This window comes from Apis laboriosa, unplaced genomic scaffold, assembly GCF_014066325.1.
Source record: "Apis laboriosa isolate Shangri-la unplaced genomic scaffold, ASM1406632v1 scaffold9_cov152, whole genome shotgun sequence".
NCBI classification, from domain to species: Eukaryota; Metazoa; Arthropoda; class Insecta; order Hymenoptera; family Apidae; genus Apis; species Apis laboriosa.
The window spans coordinates 2,741,564-2,764,355 of record NW_025224966.1 but is presented as its reverse complement, the minus strand read 5'-3'; the positions used below and the strand labels follow the sequence as shown (position 1 = coordinate 2,764,355).

Sequence of the window (22,792 nt, the reverse complement as noted above, 5' to 3'; positions counted from 1 at the left end):
TGACGATAAACGGGTTTCCAACGCTTTTTTTCAAAAGTTGTTTTTAACGAAACAATCGTGAAACGGATATAGTGAAAATGGCGGATTAACAAGGGAGGGGAGGGGGGGGGGGAGGGAATAAAAATCGGTATTTAATCTGGCCGAACTAAGCGAAAATCGTAATCGATTTTACAAAAAGTGATTTTCTTATTTATTTACTTGCGTCGATAATTGCAATCGATTGTGTATATATATATATATATAGATTGGACGGGATGATCTCGTGCAATTTTATTTTACTTTTTTTTTTTTTTCGCGAGAATTAATTTCGAGAAACGACAATTTTCACGAGGATATCTCGTGATATCTCGTGATCCGACATAATAAATCACGATTTACCGGCACTTGGGTGGTTTAATTAATTTGTAACGAGTTTCCACAAGTTGAACACAGATGAAGCTAGGATATTAATCATCCTTAAACCATTGCAAAAGGTTTTCCTTCTTCCTCCTTTGTATTCATTTTCTTTCCAAGTTAATCACCGGGGCCCGCCTCCCATCCCCGCTTATTTAACTCGCCAAGGTATATATACTCACAGGTGGAAGTGAACACAGTGTGTGTGCGTGTGTGTGTGTGTTTTTCCAACGTTTTATTTCTTCCTTCCCTTCCTCCCCCCCCCCTCCCCCGATTTTCCAACACCAGAGTTCTACTCTTCGACGGATAAGTGAGAAAACTTTTAACTACCTACCCAAACGATAAATCATCTAGCAGAAAATATTACCTTAAATTTTACCAACGCTACTTTCCTCGATTGCTTTTCACAAACTTCGATATCCAGAATACTCCACGGGACTCTGTGACACATTATTATAATACATATTTAACAGAAACAAAAAGAAAAAAAACTATTTCCACGAATATTTCCAGATCCTCCTTTCATCGTGTCGTATGTTTTCGAATATATCTATATCTTTCCAGGAGGGAAACCAGTTCACCCAGAAGCAATATACCTATCTAATGAGCGCGTAAAGGCGGAGGATGAGGCGGAGAGAAAGCGCATTATGCTCGATAAGGTAGGGAGGGAAGAATGCCGATCGATTTCCCAATAAGACGCGATCTTTTTTCCCGCGATCGAGAGAGCTGGTACGAGCTGAGCCGGGATCTGAATTGTGCCGGGATCACGGGTGTTTCGGCCGGCACAATGCCGAGGCGCAATCGATGCCACGTACCGTTTTATGTACGTTGGGCATCGAGGCCGTTCGAAAGATTCGAAAGCCGGCGATCTCCATCTCACGCGCCAAGATAGAGAAATTCCTCTTATTCCATCCCCAGTCCGGCCAGATATTAACTCCAATCGGGGAATAATGGTATCCTTTCCCGCGTTTTAAACTTAAATCCTCGCCAGGATATTTTTCACGACTTTTTCATTGAAGAGAAGCGAGAGCTGAGAAATATTAATTCGAAGATTTGTCCGGGAGGAGTACCGAGCTCGTTCTCGTAAAGGAAAATACCTTGTCCGATATATTTTTAAACGCTCTCTCTCTCTCTCTCTCTCTCTCTTTCTCTTTATTTTAAAACACAGTGGCGGAAGATTATCATCTTTACTTCCCCCCTCCCTTCTCGTGGATTTGTCCGTTTTATCTTTTCCACGGAGTTTCGGTCAGAGAGACAGCGAGCGGCTTTTGAACTTTTCTTTTGGGGATCAAAGTAAATACCGTTCCTTGAATAAGAAATAAAACTTGCTCCTCCGTCGCAGGGAGGAAAATTGAAAGAAATAATTTTTGACCAACTATATACGCCCTTGTTTGAAAGCTTTCTTTCGACTTCGAGGGAAAGAACTTGTTCTTATACGGCTCTTTAAACTGTATAAGAAAGGAGAGTTTCGTAAAATAACGATACAGAGAGCTGCTACTAACCGTTTATCGTTCTGCTCTCCAATAATAATTTCGATGGAACTAGAGCGTATTATCGTGTATATAGCGGGAAAGATAGAAAGAAAACGTTTCAACGGGGGGGGGATGATCGTCGAACTCGAACAAGTTACCCCACTCCTACTAGTACCAGTAAAATTTCTCAAGATCACGGCAACTCGAGGTGGCGCAGCTCGCCTCGACCAACTTTGTCCCTTGCCGATTCTCCAACTTCGATACGTCGACTTCCTTCTGTCCCGTTCCCAGTTATCAGTTTGTTAACCGATAAACCGAAGTGTTCGTCCAAAGTCTCGCCTCCAACTGGTGGTGGAGTAACGGTTCCAAGTTTCACCACGGAGAAAATATTACCACGATCCTTTGGAGAGGAAATCGAAACGATTTTTCTTATATCGCGAATTATTTGCGCGCGATATTATTTCCTTTCCTCCTCTCCCCCCTCCTCGCTTTGGTTTTTCCACCACAACAATCGAATGCGTTCGTCGCTCGTGTCGAAACACTTGTTGAATGGAAAACGAAGTTTTCGAAGCGGGGAACGAAAAACGATCTCCCGGCGATCGTCTCTCGAAATGTTTAATTGTCATTGCGGTTCTTTCAAGTGTGGGCCGCGAATCGAACACGAAATACACGGCCAAACGCAATCAACGCCGGTATTCGGATAACTGGTTTGTGCATCGGTTCCCCGGCTTGTGTATATCGATTGTTACGAAACCTGTTCCATTTATTTCTTTTTCCTTTTTTTTTTTCACGCCGTTTTATTAGAATTCCTCCGTGTTACGTTTACGCATATCCTCGTAATAAGGAGGATAATGAAAAAATGGAATGAGAACGCGTTGTAAATATGATGACAGTTTCATAATTGTTTCGTGAATTAAAAGAACAATTGTACTATTGATTAAATTTTATGTTTTGTATCTTTTTTTTTTTTCAAATTGACAAAGTTACAACACGTTTTGTAAATCGACGTTTGCCAATGATTTATATTTTTTGAAGAGTTTCTTCTATTCGTAACGAAATTAAATAATATCAATCTGGATATTCGTAATACGATATATTTATACATCAAATATTCAATTGTTTTTTTTCTAATTCCATTCAAGTTAATAATTTTCTCAGTTTTGTGATTTTTCTGAAGAATTAATTTATTAAATAATCCGAATTAACTGAATTTATTATACATTAACGGCACAATTGAAATTTTTTTTTTCGATACATATTTTCCTCTTGTCGATCGACGATCTCGTTTTTATTCGTCTGTTTTCCGTTTCGAGGGGACGATGGTTATCGTTCCAGACGCGGGGATACGAAAAATTGCGAATCGCGTCAATCGATTCAATTCCCTTCTAATTTCCGAAACAGGTGAAACTTTATTATTTAAAACTTAAACTCAACGCGGCAACAAGAGAGCATAAGAGCGGCATCGCGTGAACGATAAATTAGCCCCGGAGAAAATGAAAGGGATGGCGTCGCCGCTTTTGGATCAGACTACTAACTAAAGCGTTTTGATAGTGGGTCGTCCTTATTGCAGACGCGCGAAAGGGAGGGGAGGGAGAGGAAGTTAGCTCGGGGAGAAACCATCCGTCGAATTAATTACGTTTGGTCGACGAACGAGACGATAAGGTAACTTGGAACAGAATGAGATGCCAGACGCGTTAAGACAGCGCCTCGGGGAGATCCTCGAAATCGAATCTTCGAATTTTAATAATCACCCAACCCTTCTCATCGACCCTTCTCGCCATCGAATTTTCCCTATTTAATTTACGAATCTTAAAAATCATAAAAGATCGCCCTCCCAAAAAAAAAAAAAAATATCCGCAAAAATTTCTCTCCGATTCGAAAAATCTTTCCAAAATCGACTCGAAATTCACTGTGCGCGCGGAGAAAACTCGTACACGTGCGACGTAAACGAGAGCCGGCACGACAATGCCGCGATAATAACAGAGACGCAAAGTCATCCCCACCACGCTCGATTCCCGAGCATCGACGCGAATAATAATCGAACGTCGGCGTTCTTTTCCGCCTCGTTCGAGCTTATTTTATTATATAAAAAAGCTCGGCCTCGATTCTCGCACGACACTATCCACTATCTATTACATTCCCCCTCGACAGACGCGACCCCGGCTCCTCGACCACCCCTGTGTAATAACTTTCACGCCGTAAATCGGTGCATCGATCTCAAAGTTGGTTTCGCTTTAACGCATTCTTCGTTGCCTATGCTAAATATCGAGCGAGCTTCGCCTCGAACAAAGTTAACCAACGTCCCGATAGTTGGGCCGACCTAGTAGTCGCAAACTATCACCTAAAACCCTTCTCAAACGCGCGAATAACCGCATCCACGAAATATACACACACACACACATATATATATATATATATATATGTATACGCATACGAAAAAGGGTTTCCCTCTCCCTCCAGACTTCGTTATCAAGGCAGGCAAATACGAGAATCTTTCTTTTCTCCCCCGACTCGTTTCCCTTTTCCACACCGGCGGCTAGTCGTAATTCTTACCGATTGCGTTTCCATTTCCTTGCCTCTACCTCCCCGCGGCTAACAATGCGGATATCCCGACACTTTAATAACATCTTCGGCGTGCTTGGTCGCCCCGAGCTTATTTACTCTCCCGCCGATTCTCCCTTCCCGCTTCAACCCGTACGCTCCAAGCTTCGATTCGCCGCCTTTTTTCCCCCTCCTTCCTGCGCCGCATCGCCCGCATCCCCTCACTCCTTTATTCCGCTCGCGACGCGTACGTACGCGAGCGTAAACAAAATTTAGTCGCGGATCCGGCGACTTCGACTCGAAACTTTCCTCCCCCCTCGCCTCGTGCGAATTATCCCGGGAGATAGGACAAAGCGGAACTGCACAGGAGATGAGAGAGAGGGAGGGAGGGAGTTCGGTTCATCAGCTCGAAATCGCGGAGGTTCATCCGCGCGGAAACCGACAAGTTTCGCTCGTGTATCGACAATTCGATTCGCAACCTGTGCGCATTCGTGAATTCCATCCGCATATAGTCGGCGTAATGCACGATCGATGAACCGTCCAAACTTTTTTTTTTTTTTTTTTTTTTTTTTNTTTTTTTTTTTTTTTTTTTTTTTTTTTTGCCATAGATCCGTGGCAGTCCTTTGACGTGGAAATTTTGAGAGAGACGCTCCCGTCGATTTCGATGAACAGCATACAGGGACGATGCTGAGATTTTTCTTCGTCTTATAACGGTTCTTTTCAATTTTTTTTTCGCGAGATACACAGCGAAAGCCGCATCCGAGGGATGCGAAGTTAAAACTTCAGCGTTTCCTCCATTCCAAAGGTGGAAACCCTTTTGCGCGTTTGTTTTCGCTCGCCGGACGAGAAAATGAAATACTCTTTCAACGAGGAGGTAATGGAAAACTAGGCGGTGGTCATCGAAAATTTAATCTATCCCAGGTGAAATTCGCCAAACAAGCTTCCCCCACCCCCTCCATCGGACATCCATCGAGACTTGAAATTCCAATCGTAAATATTTTACCAAGCAAACGGGAAAGAAACGTAGCAATATTCCGTCGTATCGTGGATCAAAGCGTATCCTTGTAAAAATATTCTTGCATCGTAAATGGACGAATATAATCCACCCCCCTCCACCCGTTCGCGGATCTGTTCAACCTTTAGTTCACGAAACTTGGACCAGAGGATGGAAGAACGTGGAAAAAGATGGCGAGAGAGAAAGGAGGTTTAATCTTCGAGGGTGAGATTTAGGGTGTCTTCAGGATTTCTGGTCTTCTTCTTTTTCCTCGACCCGTTAAGGCGGAGAGAACGATGGAGGGGGGTGTTTGGACGGATAGAAAAGCGCGGCGGCTACCGCATCGCTTGCCTTTGGCTTCTCCCACAGGGATGAAAGAGGTGATGGGACGAAACGAGGCAGAGGATTCGCGGCTTCCCCCCCGGGAATAACGTCCATAACGAGCGAGTTTGCGGACGACTCGAATCCCGCTTCGGGTCACGCTCGCGGCGGTCGACGATCTTTCATTGAGAACGGTGGACAAGGTCGATTTAAAGGAAAAAGAAAAGAAGGGAGAGGGAATGTTCGTCTGTGCTTTTTCTCCTTCGTGATTAACGTTATTGTCGTACCGTAAGAAGAAGAAAATTGGGAGACGAAATAATAGATTTCGACACGGTGGAGTCGCGTTTATCGAGGTGAGCTCGCATTTAATTGAATAATCGATTCGGTTTGTTTGCTTGTTTCCTTCGATGTAATAAATAAAAGGATAAGGCGAGATGTGTAAATTTTAAGCAAAATCGTATATCATATTCCCTTTGGATAAAGGGGAAATTTGTATTGGAAATATTTTCCGGTTTAAATAACCATGAGTTTGAATAAACGAGAAAATGGCGGTAGAAAATCGTTCGTTCGTTTATCCGTTTTATTAGACGCGTAGATAAAATCAAGAATGGAGAGAAGAATTAGTAGAATATAATTAGGAGATGGAAAGAGAGAGAGAGAGAGAGAGAGAGAGAGAGAGAGAGAGAGAGAGAGAGAGAGAGACTAATTCATAGGATAATTACGGGAGAAGAAAATGGCGGGTTCGCAAAGGTTCCTTAATAGCATCGGTTGCGCCATTCTGGAAGAAAGGGTGCTATCTCCGTTGTAGTTGATAATTACGATAAAGCTTAATTTTCTAAAGAATGTCGAGCGGTACGATTTGCGGTTCACTTTTTAGAGTCGAGATTCGTAAAAAAAAAAAAAAAAAAAAGAAGAAGAAAGAAGAAAGAAAGGAAAAAATAAGAAAGGAGAATCAACAAAACTCTCCTAATTGAACTCTCCTAATTTGAAGTATGCTGCTTATACAAGACCAGTGAAGAGGAAACGAAAAGTTGGAAATAGAGAAAGATTACCTAGAAAGAATTTATCTTTGGAGGATAAAACTCTGTTGAATTATCTTGTTCAGAGATGAGAATAATGTTTAGTACTATTTCTTGAGAATGTACGGATGGTCCATTTTCCTCTCTTTTTCTCTCTCCTTTTCTTTCCCCTCTCTTTTGATTACAAAATAATCGAGGAGGGGGGGAGGGGAAAATACTGGAAGAAATTTCGAAGGAAGTGCGAATAAGTGGAAGTTGCGCATTGTTGGGCGAATAATGGGCGAAATAATAGTTGACGTTTAACATCGTTAACTGGTAATCAGGCTACGGCCTCGACCAGAATTAACCTTGAGAGTAGTAGAACCCTCCCGCAACCAGCTTAAAAGTGTGATTAATTCGTCCACGTTCCGGCCGAACAATAGATTTCCTTTCGGCCTACTGCCATTATTTATTTCCACGAGGTCGGGGAAGAATCGTTCTTTCCGTACTCGTTTCCTCCCCTCCCCGCTTATTCATCGCTTTTGATCAACGCTTTGGGTCAATAAGCAACACCAGGGGCGACCGCTTTATTCTTTTTTTTTTTTAATCATCAGGAGGGGGAGAAAACGAATCTTGAGCAATGACGTGACGGCGCAATCGTTGTAATTTCGCCATTTCGGTAATTTCGAGCGCTCGAAACTGTCGAATCAGCGGTGCTCGATGCTTTTCGTTATTTATTTTTTCGATCGGAATGAAAATGAGCGCGTCTATCATTAGAGAGAGAGAGAGAGAGAGAGAGAGAGAGAGAGAGAGAGAGAGAGAGAGAGAGAGAGAGAGAGAGAGAAGAAAAAAGAGTGTCGCGAACAATTGGACATTGGCGTTTTATTAGTTTCGCGCTCTGGCATCGAGATTTCGAGTTTCGAAACGAAAAATTCGATCGTTGCTATCCATTATATTCGCAAGCAATTTTTGTTCGTTTGCCGTTTTCCACGTATCGACGCACGTCCGAGCCGAACGGTTAATACTTTAACGAACGATCCGCTTGTGTCACGGCTATTTTATAAGACTCGACGTTTCGAGTGAATATATAGGGGCCATTCGAACGAAAACCCAGGTGCGTGCCCTCCCCCGCTTTAATTCTTTCGCGCGGAATACAATCGGTGTAAATAAACGCGACGTAAATTTTATCGGCGCGCTCCATTTTTCCATTGGTCGCACAATAACGGGTAATAAGGTTCTGCTTGCACATCGAGATATCCGGTTTAAATCGCTCGAATATCCACGGGGTCAGCGAGTCCGACGTTCGTCTCGTCCCTCCTTGTCAACTGTTTCTTGTCCAATGGATCAATTAATCCACTCCTCATCCTCCGCCTATTATTTGTTTTCCAGTCCAGTTTGCACAATGGTGGAGAAATTGTTTGGGCGGGATTGCAATCCTTCTCCCTCGCCATTGTTCCGTTCCCCGGTCGACCATCCAGAATTTCCTTCCAGAATCGAGAAGCGCGATCCCGAATTTCCCGTAATATCCCCGTATGGGGATATTACGATTTCAACGAGTCAACCTGGAAGCCGAGCAAACGATGCAACTCGACACGTGGCTACGCCGTTTGCTGCGTGTTAGACGGTTGGATAATAAGTTCGCATAATAAGCGAGTGCGGACGATACAAAACGTAATCCTCTGCAATCGCTTTCTATCTCCGCGCGAATTGGACAAGCGATAATCCCAACTTTTCGAGTAGGGGATAATAAAAATTGGGACGAAAATTGTTCCGCTGTTTTGCTGTTTCGAAAAGTTTGTCGACACGATAATGTATTGAGCGCGAACAGAAATGATGTTTGATAAAAATCAGAGATACGATTCGTGCAAAGATTTTACAAGATTCTACAAATTAGCGAAAAGTTTAGTAGGAAGTGAGAAGAGTTCAAAGGAAGGTACTTTTTTCTCGTATCTCTTGTAGCATTTAACTTTTCGATCCGAACGCGTAAATAATTTTACGGAGAGAAAGTGTACGAAATGGGTGAAAAAAAAAAAAAAAAAAAAAAAGAAACACGAGACGATGAGAAAAGCAAATTTATCACGAATCCTTTTAAATGTCGATGATGCACGTTTTTTCTAATTTCTTTTGCCTTTTTTTTTTTTTTTTTACGTTTCGCGCTTTCGCATTTCTCCACAATTGCATTTCGAAAGAATACGCGGGAACAAAGCGCGATTAAATTGCACTCGCGTGTTTTAATTCCAAATCCACGAGCGAGCGTTCACGGGACAAAGATTAATCGTTAGCCAGTTGCGTTCGGGTGGACAAAGTGAGTGTTTCTCAAGTGGCATTCGGGATTTTTTAACGCGGAAAAATCCGATACGGCGGAGTGTCATTAATTAACAATATCTGGCATTCGCATTATCGGCCTTCTAACCGAGTTAATTATCTCAATTATAACGGGAGACGGCCATCCTCGCATTAATTAGCGCGATTCGTTCGAGAGCAACGGTAATTTCGCCAAGAAGTTAATTTTCATCCGTGAGTCATCGTTTAAATACCTCGACCAACGCGCACGTTCTCACGGATAAAAGAGTGGAATGGGCAAAAGAGCAAAAGAGCAAAAGAAAAAAGGAAAAAGAAAAAAAGAAAGAAAGAAAGAAAGAAAAGAAAAAAGGCAAGTTTAACGAAAAGATGCATCCTCGAACAGCTCGGCCGGAGTTCTTTTCACTCTCGGCGAGAGAAGATCGATCGCATGCCACTTAAATTTCAAATCCTCTTCAAAGCGAGTCGAGAGGTATTAAATACACCATACTTTACGATAACGTAACGAAGATAAAGGAGCCGTGATAGCGGTGATAAAGGAGAAATTCTCGCACGAGCGCTTTCCAAACCGTGAGAAGAATGAGGGAACCGACCACCATATTTCCTTTCAAAAATTTTCCCGTCTATGATTCTTTCCATTATGGTGTCGAGTTCGCCACGGGAAGCGATAATAAAGTTTATCAACCGGCGAACAGTAAGAACCGAGCAAGGGAATAAACAGTCGTTGGAGCCTCCAGTAAAATATATATATATATATATCATATATATTGCACAATTCCAAGTCCAAGTATCTCGTTATGCCGACGTAATTCCGAGTCTGATACGGGTATATCGAGGCGCAATTCGTCCGATCCATCGGCCATTTGACAGGGATTAAAGTTTCGCGACTTGATCCCTTCCCATAAACCTTAATTGAATATTGGCCGGGGAAGATGGCGATCGAGTAATCGGCCGTCGATTTCGAACTCGACGGATTACGTCGAAAGAAGAGGATACGAAACGGTGCTTCAAGTTATTACCGATTCGGTAAAATCGATCGTAAAACCAGCTGTAAGAGGAGGACTCGATTCTATCACCGAGCGAGGACAAACTTCCCCCTCCACCTCCCCCTCCCCGCAGTTTATTATTCCGCGTCGAACGGCCGCTAACTTGGAAACTCGCGGACCGCTTATAAAACTTGACTCGCCTGTATAATCCTATATAATCTCGACCGCGTCGAATGTTAATGTAATCAAATTCTCTTCCAAGCCTCGCTCGGCTTGATTTCGAATCGGCTTGATTTCGCGGTTCGCATAGAAATTAGACGGACAAGCTTAGCTATCCTTCTCCTCCTTCGTTTCGACCATGAAAATGCTCGCTCTTCGCGCCTCCTATCGTCAATGGGATTTCGTCATCGATGTTTATTTATAGGATGGAGTCACGGTTAGTAATACGGATTGCCAGTGATCAATTTGGTAATTAGTCGGCGCGTGCACGATTTCACCGAATTAAATTTGTCTCCGTCGACGGAAATACGGATTTATTACGGATTAATTCGAATCGATTCATTCGCGAATTTCATCATTCGTTCGTTTCACCATCGTTCGTTAGTTAGAAGGAATTACATTTTGCCCACGATTCTGTTCGAATCGTGTTCTCCGGTTACCAAATTGAACCGAGTTGAAAAGTCGGCACGATAAAACAAGCTCGCATAATGTGGTTGTCTCGAACAAAAGAGGGAACGTTACGCCGCGCCGCGGAAACGTGATCCAAGACACGATCGTATCCCGGAATATCGCGTTGCGTACTCGGATTGTTCAGTGGATTTCACGGACTTCATAACCGAAGTTCTAATTCGAAACGACGTCTGGCACGACGTGGGTAGAGGACAGCGGAATTTATACGGAAAACATCGGCGTACCTAAAGCGTGTATAAATATAGCACTGGCCTGCGTAAGCTTCTCCAGCGAGCCACGGGCAAAATTAGCCTCGACCGTTTCGATTCAACGGCACGAATTCGATTCTAGGAGACCGTGAAATTTGGATAGCAGATGTCGATCCCGCAACGTTTCAATGTCGATATACAATTCCTTTCGCGTGTTAAAAGTGTGGGAAAGTCAGGGGCACGATCGATATTGCAAGTGGGGCGGTTTAAAGAGCGAGGGAAAAGGAGGGATGATTTTATTTCACCGGTGCTGGAGGAAAAAGGGGGGGAGGGAGAGAGGGAGACGTTGAATAAGAAATAATACACGGCAATAGGTTTTACGCGAACGAACAGATCCTTGCAAAGACGATAATCCGCAAGAGAATAACTCGATGAAAAAGGGAAGCGGATTCGTGAGGAAAGGAAAGGTATTAAGTTCGACAGATCGAATTAGCCAGTCTAGTCCCCTTTATTTTCCCGTTTACCCGGGTTAATTAAATTTCCATTCATCTGACCTTCCTTCCAACAAATATCACGCTGTCCAATCCCAATTTTCCAAAATAATCCTTTGTGATACCATCTCTTACGCGATTTGTTATGCCGCTTCTCCCTCCCACCCATCCATTGGGAACACATTTAATTTCGCTGACTTTTGGATATTCATAATTCAAATCGAAAAAAAAAAAAAAAGAAAAGAAAGAAAAAAAGAGCGAAGAAATATCTGCGAATCTTCGTAAATGGAAATTGTGCCTACTGATTCGTTTCAATGTCTCGTTTCGATTCGAAGAATCGAGAAATTGCACATAGCGCGGAATGCACGGGATTAAATTTAAACGTAGAAGAAACTACGCGAGAGAATATCAAGCGAAAAATCACGCGGTTAAATCTAACGCCGCTAAATATATTTCTCCTCTCGAATTTTCTTTTTTTTCCTTTTTTTTCCTTTTTTTTTTTTTTTTTAATCTTGTCAAACGAGTTCGAATAAAATTTTTTTAAAACCCTAAAATAAAATAAGCTGGAATAAATAAAATATATCGGGGAAATATGAATTTCGAATTTCCCCGACACAGAGAGAAAAAGAGAGAGGGTGCGTCGATTTCATTTCACAAAATTCCAATAAACTTCGAACGATCGAAGTACGATTCTCTCTGCTCGTATATTTACGCGTGTCACGCGAGATGATAAAAACGGACGCGAGAATCGACGTCTCCTCCCCGAACGCATCGAAAATGAGCTGTATTAGCAATACGATACAACGATAGATCGAGAGGAAATGATAGCAGAAGGGGAGGGTGGGAAAGGGTTATAAAAATGGCTGTCATAATCCCGTTTCCTATTTATCGTCCGAATAAAATTATGCGAATCGATGCGGTTTCCGAGGATATACGCCCGGACCCGCGTATTTACATTTTATTAAAAGTGACAGCAGCCGATGGTGGTGGGCATAAATCGCGGATTCCGCCGATATTACGAGTCTACAAGGCCGGTATGCCGCCGCCGGACGCAGATGCGGAACGAACGATGCAGATGCGATCCGCGGCCATCTCGTAGCGCGCATGCAGGAAGCCAAACACGCGGCGAAGCTGAGATTTTGTTCCTTCATTTTCCCCCCTCCACCCTTCCCCCGGCCTTGATAACGTTCAATCTCGTCCTCCTTCCGCTCCCTTTTCCCCAAACCCTGGGAAACGACGTTGTTTACACGGGACCGAATACGAATCTCGCGGAATACATCGATCTACCTTTATCCTGTGACAAATCGGCCGGAAAATTGAGACCACAAATTGAGACCCATTGAGGTCTTTATTTTCACGCTCGGGAAAGGAGGGAGGAAAGAAATTAGGAAAAGGGGGAGGAGACATAAAATAATAATCGATAGATTTAAATAGATGGATCTTTAACTTACTATTGTAAGGGGTAAAAGACGTATCGATGCGCTTAGTGGGGAGGGGGTTGCAAGAAAGTTTTCGATATTGAAGATATATTAATTAAGAAACTTATTCATCTTCCGGGTAGTGCGGATAATTTATGTACCCTCATATTCGAAGTATATTCCAAGTTTCAGCAGATTTTAATATGGATTATAGTTAATTAAAGTATCGACAAGCTTTTTAATTTCACTGGGGGATGAAATCGTAATGAGATTGTAATTGAGTTAAGAGATGTTGTAACGAGGAAATGATCGAGGGGATGTGTAAATGGATCAAACATTCGTACACACGTTTCGAACATTAAGCTTTAAATGTATAATCGACAATGCTATCAATATCTTACAATTCAATGGTTGATTTATCTAATAGTAATTGGCCGAGGAGCGATTGTTTAAAAGCTTTTGTGTTCCAGTTTGGTGCGCTTGTTTAAAAGCTCGTTCAAGACGAATATTTACGAAGAGAAGAAGAGGGAGGGCGATAAAACGTATTGTCCAATTTTCGTCGGTCCGCCGGGCGAAATAAGTAGGTCGATCGCGCCTCCGAGGACACGGCCATTAAGGTGTATTTATACCCTACGAGACGTTAGAAAATATACTACCCTTCAAGGAATAATGGGCCACCAAACTCGTCCGCGACGAGGAGTGCAATTTTCCAATAGGCATTCTTGCCACCACGAAGTTGGCACCACGCGTTCTAAAAGTCCTTTTAGTGGTCGTATATCAATCCGCGCGAGACGTCGCAGCGTCATGAAATCGTGATCCTCCAATAAGCGTAAATTTCTTTTTCCTTCTCTTTTTCTTTCCCTTTCCTTCCCGAAAGCAATGAGTAATTCTTCTCGTGGCAAATTCTTTCTCGATCAACTTACCCGCGCGGAGCAAACTACCTTGTCTTTTCTTTTCTTTCTTTTTTTTTTTTTTTTCTTTTTTATTTCTCGCTCTTCGAATAAATTTACCACGATCGTTACATCGCGAAATCTTTCTTCGGCGAAAACATTAATCTTCGAGAGCCGATGATCGCCGTTTTTTGTCGCCGTGGAAACAGAACGGCGGCGTTGGAACAGCCGCGCCGTGTAATACATTTTAAAAAGACGCGACAACACGGCCTGGATTTTGTATCGTGTCATCGAATACGATCGCGCCTCTCGAGAATTTTTCTCGAGAGAACGGTTAGGAAGGCCGAAGGTAGCTTCCTCTTCGTAAGCTAAACAGCGCGGTGAAAAGGAAAGGGAAATTTATCTTGCCGTGTGGCTCGGCAAAAACATAGATCTTTCCCTGGTACGATAGCTGGGAAAGAGAGGCGAATCTACCCTCGATTCCTGTGTGAACCGTATATGTATTTACCGCGACGTCTGCTGTTCGAACAGCGCTCGCTCTTCTATATAAACCTGATTCCTTTTCTTTTCTACTTCTAGCCCGATAGTTTTATATATATATATATAGAAAAGATCCTTTTTCCGCTCTCGAAATGCTTATTTTACGAGGCGGCGTCATAAAGGCACACGATCTTTCAATGAGCGTAAAACTTTCGACTTCGATTCGGCCGTGTAAGCCACGGGCGTCTCGATAAATACAGATGGAAAGTAGAAAGTAGAGGCTTGTTTCTCCCGTTCCTTCTCTATTTCCTTTTGCTCGTTTCGTTTACCGGTTGAAACGTAACATGTACCAATGCCCGATCGCCTTTCAAGAATAAAAGTTCTCTATCTTGGCTCGTTTCATTCATCGAGATTTCTTAATATGGCGAAACATTTAGCGGAAACGTGGAACTCATATGGAAGAGTCGGCCATCTGGATGGATTCTTTCGAGTTGTGCATTCTCATAGTTGATTTCTCATCGATTCGATGGTACGAAACGGATCGGATGAGATCGTGGGAGGGGATACACACGTTGGCCGAAAGCCAATCCGTAATCGTTCTCGATAAATACTTGTCGCATCAAGGAACGGAAATGACTGATAATAGAAAAGGAAGAGGGCAAAAAAGAGAGGAAATGGAAAGAATGTATATCCGTTACATTCGGTAAGAAACTTTTATCTCTTTTTATCCGTTTTATTCTTTCAGACAACTCGCGGTTGATTCGTATCGAGGTTGTATCTCTCATCTTTATCATCTCTTTGACATCTTTCATTTTTCAGGTGATTTATCGAGTGACGAAAGATTACAGGCTTGGGTGAATCGGGTAACAGGTTGATCTTCGTCTCTAAAAGGTCTCTAATCGGATTAAGCCATCTTGATATCGCGGAATTATGGTATAACGGAATTCGGTATCGCGAACAAATTGAAAAGTCATGTGGATGGAAATCAATGTTCGAACTTTGTCCGTTATTGTTCTTGTCAAACGACCAGTCGAATATTCGTGCGTATGATAACGTTGAAATTTCCTACTCGTTTATGAGTAATGAATAATTTGATCGGAATACGCGAGTTTAATTACATATGGATTATTGGGAGGGGACGTGTACACTGTGTTCAAAATTTAGATTATATCTCGTAGCTATTAAATTAAAATTAACTCGGGATTTGAAGATTGATGTTTGAAACGACGATTTTTATGGAACTCGTTATTATTCGCGTTATTAATATTTATGTTTATTTTATAACCAAATATTTATAAGTAACCTTTGGTATTAAGAGTCATCATTACATAGTGCATGTATAAACATCCTATTAATCGATATTTTAAATAAATAGAGTAATAAGATATTGTTAATGCATTGTATTATTTACATTGAATTTAATAATCAAATTGCAAATGTTATTGCGAGGCATTACCACAGATAATAGAAAGAATAATACAAGTGCGTAAAAAGATTAACTCGTAATCAGTAAATACGAGAATTAGATGGAATTTAGTTGAAAATCGAGATGAGAGAAGGTATTGCGAATTAGAGTTAACAGCAACTATCCCGTAACAATACCGTGGCAAAGTTAGTTAAACTACTAGAGATATTCGTACGCACAAATGAAATTTAAACACGCAAGGAGACTAAGGGTAATAGCATGCCGCATCATGAGTTTCCTATTTGCCACTTTTCTTACGGATAATGCGGATATAGCAAAAAACCACCAGAGATATACACATGTATTTATCCTTATTTATATTTTTCATGGAGAGAAACTATCGTAAAAAGTTCAAAGTTTTAAACGTGACTAAAAACCGTAATACTTTCGCGGCAGCAAAACTCTATCCTTCGAATATAAAAATTTAAACGTCATTTTTTTTCTTTTACAACTCTCGACATTATTAAAGATTTTGTACGTAAGTTTAATGCAAGTTGCCGTTCTTTGTTTCTGCTGTATTTTTGTGTCCACTCGCTAGTTTCCCCCTTCCCTCGGTTGCGTGTACTTTGCAATGAAAATTTAATGCGAACAGTGGCGCACGAACGGTAATTATCCCGTTTTAGGTAATCGATTACTTAAAATCCGATAATTTAAATTGCAGCAAACTATTTGATTGTCTGTTTCTCTTATTCCATTTAAATGCGAGAATAATCGAATAAAAACTTTCTTCGAAACAAAATACGGTGAAAAATTTCAACAAGTAACGAAGATCAACGCGAATTGCCCCTTTCTGCTAGAATTCCGTAAACGCGAATCTGGAATTCAAATTTCTTCGAAATTTTATCGAGTAAGGCGAGATGCGAAGAATTGCCGTGAAATAATGTATCATTGTCGTCATGTGGTCTCCCAGATCAACGTGTATACTAGGGACCCGAGCGCATACATAAATTACAAATTATGCGGAAGAGATAAAGGTGACTGAGCACGGTACTACGTATGACCACATAGATGGATAGTATGTATAGTATATCGCTCGTGTGCGCACATATTATATGAATATGTACGTTAGGATGCAATGAATCAACGCAGTTAATGTTTTGCCGCGATTTAACCTCATTTGTCTTCATTATTTAGTTTTTTTTAACTACCTTCGCCAAACGATTAGATTTCCATTAAAGAAGCAGTAAGTCTAAGAGATTCTCTTTATCGTTTAACGCTATGCTTTCTTGCGCAAAGTCTGCGAACTATTAACTCTTTTGGTGTCGGTTATATATTTTACACGTAAAGTAATTTCCATCCGTTACGATAATTCCCACTTATCCTACCTACGCGATGTATTTTAAAAAGATAAAGAGCGAGTAATTGAAAATAAAAGGATAGCTAATTATTAAATAATTTTTTACAACGATTTGTAAATCATTTAAAGCTAATTAAAAGCTATACGGAAGAAGCAGTTTGCATTAAGGATCGAAACGCCCGAGGTGTTGAGAAAGTTAATAATGTTAAACGAATAAAACGAATAAAATGGTCAATACTTTTGTTAAAATTTTATCATTCTCGAGATAAATTCGATTAAAACATTAGCATCGATTGAAGAAAAAATATAGAAAATGCGTATGACGTTTCAGAATCTAATGTCGAATTTATTACGTTTAAAATAAAATGATATTTTGAATAATTTGGCAATTTAAAACATTCTTTCGAAAAAAATATGACTTTTTAAAGTTGCCAATTATAATACGAACTTACCTTTATTAAAAGTATCTTAAAAATTTTGAAGAAATTTTTGTAATAAATGTTACAATGAAAAATTGGAAAGGAAAATTGGATCTCTATAAATTGTAATTACGATGAGGTTAGATCAATTATAAAGATTATTTTAAAAGTACTATATTTATTATTCGTCTGACGTATCATTTGGACAGACGATCATGTGTCGTTTATATACAAATGTGTACACTCTGTACATTCTGTCCTAAACGATGAACGTTAATACGTAATCTGTACAGAAGCGAAAATTTGTCGATTACTAATCGCTAAATTCCTGACAGCTTCACAATATATCTGCATACAACGTTTACAGTCAACACGCTTTTGGTTCTATCTCTTTCGTTCATTTTCGTTTCACATTAATCCTATTCTCTTCCTCGCTCGATTGTTTAATATTTAATTGACTAATTTAATTATTTACCTTGTTACTAGATGTTTGGTGCACGCTTCTCTCGAAATTCCAATTTTTCACGAAAGCCTGTATTTCTCTTTCAATCAATCGATCGATCGACGAATGGCATACAACTGAAAGCAACGAGTCGATTGTCAATGAAACGTGCGTGCACGATTACATTTTCTAAAAAAATGTCGAATATATTATCGTACAAAGATAAATTCTTTAGAACGTGATTCTGAAATTAATGATCCTGAGACTAGAGAATTAGGTTATTCGTCATTTTGAAATTTTTACAAAAATTGGCAAACAAATTTTTTTCACTCGCTCAAGGAACACGACGATTGATGTAGTCGATATCGATCGATTCGTTTCGGACATATTCGAGCTGTAACACGTTATCGATTCATAAATGCATTCTTTCGATTCTTTTTTCAATCGGATACGAATAACTATGCCTCATGCTCGACTATTAGTGGAAATACCGTGAAAAAATAGTTTGCCTATTGTAGTATCATATCCATACGTTTTTTCGAATCGCGAAATCGATACCGTGTATAAAAAAGGGTTAGGCTATGTTCAACTTGTTCAACATATCAATGTTCATTAGGCGAGTTGACATATTTTAATCAGAAATCTACTTACTCGTTGCCCGAGATAACTTTTTATAACCGCTTGCAGCTTTTCACAATAAATTTTCTATCACTTCACTTCGAGTTTTACTCAACTGTGTAAACACTACGTGATCACCTCAAAGTATTTCGATTAAAACTAGATGATCGCCGCGAAACGCCATCTGCACACATCCAGATATAACTATCGTCAGTACGAAATGTGTCTCGGTCTCGATATGTTTACATTCTGTTCGGCTCGATTCTATTCGCGCGAAAATCATTGTATTTATTCAACAAATACGAGTGTTAGATCACAAATTGTATTTTGCAAAGTGTATTTTAGTTGTTCAACGTATCAACGTATCAACGTATCGTGTAATTGAAGAGAATGCAGTGAAAATTATGGTAAGTCCTTCTCTTTGATTAACGACCGTTAAGATATTGCGAATATACAAAATGGCGGGAAACGAATGTTCGTGAAAAACAAAGGACGCGACGTATATTTCGCTAATATGTTTTCGACGCGATATGATACGTGTTGTTTGCGTTAAAAAGAATATACAGATATAGCAATAGCGAAAGCCGTGTAATTATAACCATAATTCGCAATCTAACACACTGATTAGCAAAATAGCGTTCCGAATAACAAGAAACGATTCTAAGCGTTCTGTATCGTAACATCAACAATAATAGAGATAGTATTGCGTTCTCGTTTGAAAACTCTTTGGTCCGTAATCCAATCGATTCAACACAGGAAGAAAATCCTCTCGGATGAAAAATAAACACTAGAAAGGTATCGTGGCGCCTATCTCGAGATCCATCGAACTTTCGGTCATATCGATCGATCTGACCACGCAACGAATAGCGCTAAGGGACGATCGCGAGCCATCCAATGAACTTTGAGTGCCCACGGTCCTCCTCGATGGTCGAATGAACCTTCTGGCGGTTCTGTTAGGCCAAGTTCTATAGAAGGGCTCCTGACTGTAGTGTTTCAAGGCACTCCAGATCACGGAGGATCTTCGCGGTGGCAAGTGGGAATGCGATGGGCAATCGCAATGCTGCCACGCTAGGGTCGGCGTTTTGCAGCGGAAGATTGGAGCCCTGAAGGCCTCCGGGGGCCTCAGAATCGGGAGATCGTTCAATTTTAAAGCCAGTCGGACCGACGATACCTTCGAAACTGGAAAATTCTCTTTTGACCGCATCGAATCGCGTCCAATTGACTGTACGATCTCGATATCACTTCGAAATGTTCCCGTATTTCTCCCGATAGATTCCGAAACGGATACATCGCTTATTTCACCAATGGTACTGCCCAAACAAGTCTTTGGTTCTTTTGTTCCGTCGATTTCCACCGATCTCGCTAACGGAAGATCACTTTGCGCCCCTGCGTACAATCTCGATGTCTCGGAATCCTGAATTACGTGCTGAGTAGATTTGTCTAAGGACGAACTAATACCGTCCGTATCTGCACGCTCCAGTTGATCAGGCCGATCGATCGCGCCAATATGCGTGGATCAGGAGGACGAGTTGGCCTCCATCGTGGAACTGGTCGAAGCGTCGTCGTCCAAGGAGCTTTGGGTGGCTACAGTGACCTTGCTTCCGTCATTCCTACCGGGCAACTGAGTATCAGTGACAGTTTGACGGGGATGGCGTCTCTTGTAGGGCTCCCAATCCCCAGGACCCCGGCGTCAGTGCGTTGCGATCACATCCGGCGCGCTCTTTGTGCTCTCTATGCTGAAAGGTCGCCTCTGATCCACCTCTATCACCGCCTCCGCTCTGTACCTAGGATCGGGTGTCGTTTGCTCGGGGCATTTCGGCGTACCGGTGTGTTGAGTGCTCGACGCGTTACTAGATCCATGCCCGGATCCGTAGATAGAACTGCCGTACCTCTCCCCCGACCCGATCGTTCCTTGCCTCAATAATTTCGGCGATTGACGATAGACGCTGTTTTCCCTACTTGGTTTCGGGCTTTGAAACCTCTGGTACGACGGGTAATCCGGAGGTTCGGGATAAACGGATCCTTGATGCGGAGGCAATGAATAACCGCCGGACTCGTGGGTAGACCAGCCAGGCGGTGCGGGGATTGGGTTGTGTTTCGGACAAATACCCATGCTGCCGTCCCGACCCCTCGATGCTGGGCTACAACCCGAGCATTGCTGTTGAGAGCTGTGCTCGGAAGATTGCTGGGAAGGCTGAGAGCTTTGACGCGATTGCGGCGGGCTTTGGTGATGAAGATGATGATGACGGTGATAGTGAAGATGATTGGTCCCGTTTTGCGAGCTAGGTCCGCGGACACCGAATGTCGTGAATCCCATCACGTTGTCGGGGATTCGCGTCTCGAAGAGGCTTTCTCGCGTCTGACAAGAATTGTCTCGCATCTCTGGCTCGTCGCTCGATTCTTGCAAACGTTCCTGCGTCGCGTTGCTCACGTTGTTGCTCTGGTGTATGTCGTGCATATCTCTCGTATTGTACGCCATTTCAAGTACGAGATCTTTCGTGTAATCTTGCGCTATTAAAGTAGTGGGCGGCAAAAGTTCCTTGCTCGGGATCACTTCCAGACTCGGCGAGTCGCTCACTCGATCCCTGATGTCTGTTCTCGAGGACGAGATCGGGCAGGGTGTTGCCTTACGGCCGAGTTCGTCCAATCGATTTTCTCTCGACTGTCTGATGTGCTCCTGGACACAGAAAAACGAATTCTTTCAATTAGTCGGGCAAATATCGAAGAATAAATAGCGCAGAGTCGTTAAAAGTTGCCGCTCTCTGTTAACTTCGCGGTTGCCATGCGCGTTATCGTTTTTTTTTTTAAACCGCGCACCATCTCTTTCCCGGACATTTATAAATTACATTATCTTCAACCATCATCGGTTATTTGATTAATAATTGTGGACACGCGTTGCAATAAACTATTTGTTTTATAAAATATAAAACATTATCCATTTTTTGAATATTGTATTTCGTTACACGTTATTTAAATCACTCTTCATTTCAATTTTAAAAAGCTTTGCAAATGACGCAGCGGCTATTGACTTTGAACGAATATAATACACGTTGTACATCATTTTTGATTTACAGGATTAAAATTGCAAAACATTCATTATTCTGTTAATATTTTATAGAAACCGTCGGTTTCATTACTAAATGTTTTTTTTTCGTCAATTTTTTTTTTTTTTTTAAACAAAATAAAGCCTGCCTGCGTCTGGTTATCTTATTAAATTTATATTACAGATAACGTAATTCCAGAGATAATCAAACAATAGTATCGTTTTACCGCGAGGGATATAGTACAGGAATATTTAGTTCTCTCGTTGAAATAAATGAAGAATCGTATTTGGAAGCGAAATATTTCATAACTCTAATTAAATAAAATGTTACGATTGAAATATCACAGGATATGTTAATAATTTTTAAACATTGCCGCCATTGTTAAATTGAATATCTGTTCAAAATTAATTTTCGTTAATATATGTATGTATATATATATATATCCCATCTTTTGTGATTCAACCTTTTAATCTTCTCCGTTCCTTCGTGAATAGATGAAACGAACCATGGACTTATTTCAAATTGTACCGTATCAATCCTTTTTCCGCGTTGCGTGAATGTTAGACACGTATGATTGTACGTGACAAGTACGAATCGTGGACCGAATCGAAATTTCACCATTGTTCGAAAAGTAATTGAAATTCTGGGAACGTGAAACAAGAGTGAATTTTATGTAATACACAAAGAAGTTCTAGTCTTTCATGATTTGTCGATATGTTTTTCCACGATATTGTACACAATATTTTGAGATCCCTCGAAATTTTCAAGCCATTACACATACACATTTATGTAATTATACACATATAAATTCATGCGTTTATTACAAATGTTATTAACACTACTAGAATTAAAATGTATCGTCGTCTGAATGAAATATCCTACCTATATTTTTATACGTTCCTTACTTTTAACGTTGTTCGATTTTTTTTTCTTTTACAGATCGCAAAGCGGGATAAAATACGAAAGATCTACTTACTTGGATGATTCGATGGTCCCGGATCAATTTCCGCACGCAGTTGAAAACGAAGGCGAAACTCATGCCGAACATGATCAACGAGAAAACGATCAGGATTATAACGATATGCTGGGAATCGATCAGCCGCGATTTCTTCTTCTGTGAAGCAGAAAATGAGGTAAAATAATTCGTGATTAATTACGTAACGATCTCTCGATCGCACGGCGTTAAATACCCTGTGTATCGTATCTTCTCGATTCCATACCATGCCAAAATTTCCACCGCGATGATACGCCTCCCTGTGAGTGCATAGATTAAAGCGCAAGCATGAAATTCTCGTTATCGCGCGCCCTTGTGGAAATATCGTCCAACGCCCAGGAGCATGATTA

The 22,792-nt window shown here is 41.2% G+C and overlaps 1 protein-coding gene across 6 annotated transcripts in view; it reads right to left on the bottom strand.

Moving 5' to 3' along the window:
- Positions 1-17,535: 17,535 nt before the first annotated feature.
- The window catches only part of LOC122720037 (neuropilin and tolloid-like protein 2), a 75,724-nt gene continuing 70,467 nt past the window's right edge, over positions 17,536-22,792 (bottom strand). For 4 of the 6 annotated variants that reach the window (XM_043946441.1, XM_043946443.1, XM_043946445.1 and 1 more), the window contains 2 exons: positions 22,425-22,562; positions 17,537-21,081 (listed from right to left, as the gene is read on the bottom strand). In XM_043946441.1, coding sequence (XP_043802376.1) covers positions 20,095-21,081; positions 22,425-22,562 — 1,125 coding nt within the window. In that variant the 3' untranslated portion in view covers positions 17,537-20,094. Of the gene's footprint in view, positions 21,082-22,424; positions 22,563-22,792 lie in introns of all 6 variants that reach the window. The other 2 variants (XM_043946444.1, XM_043946446.1) reach the window with 1 other exon arrangement.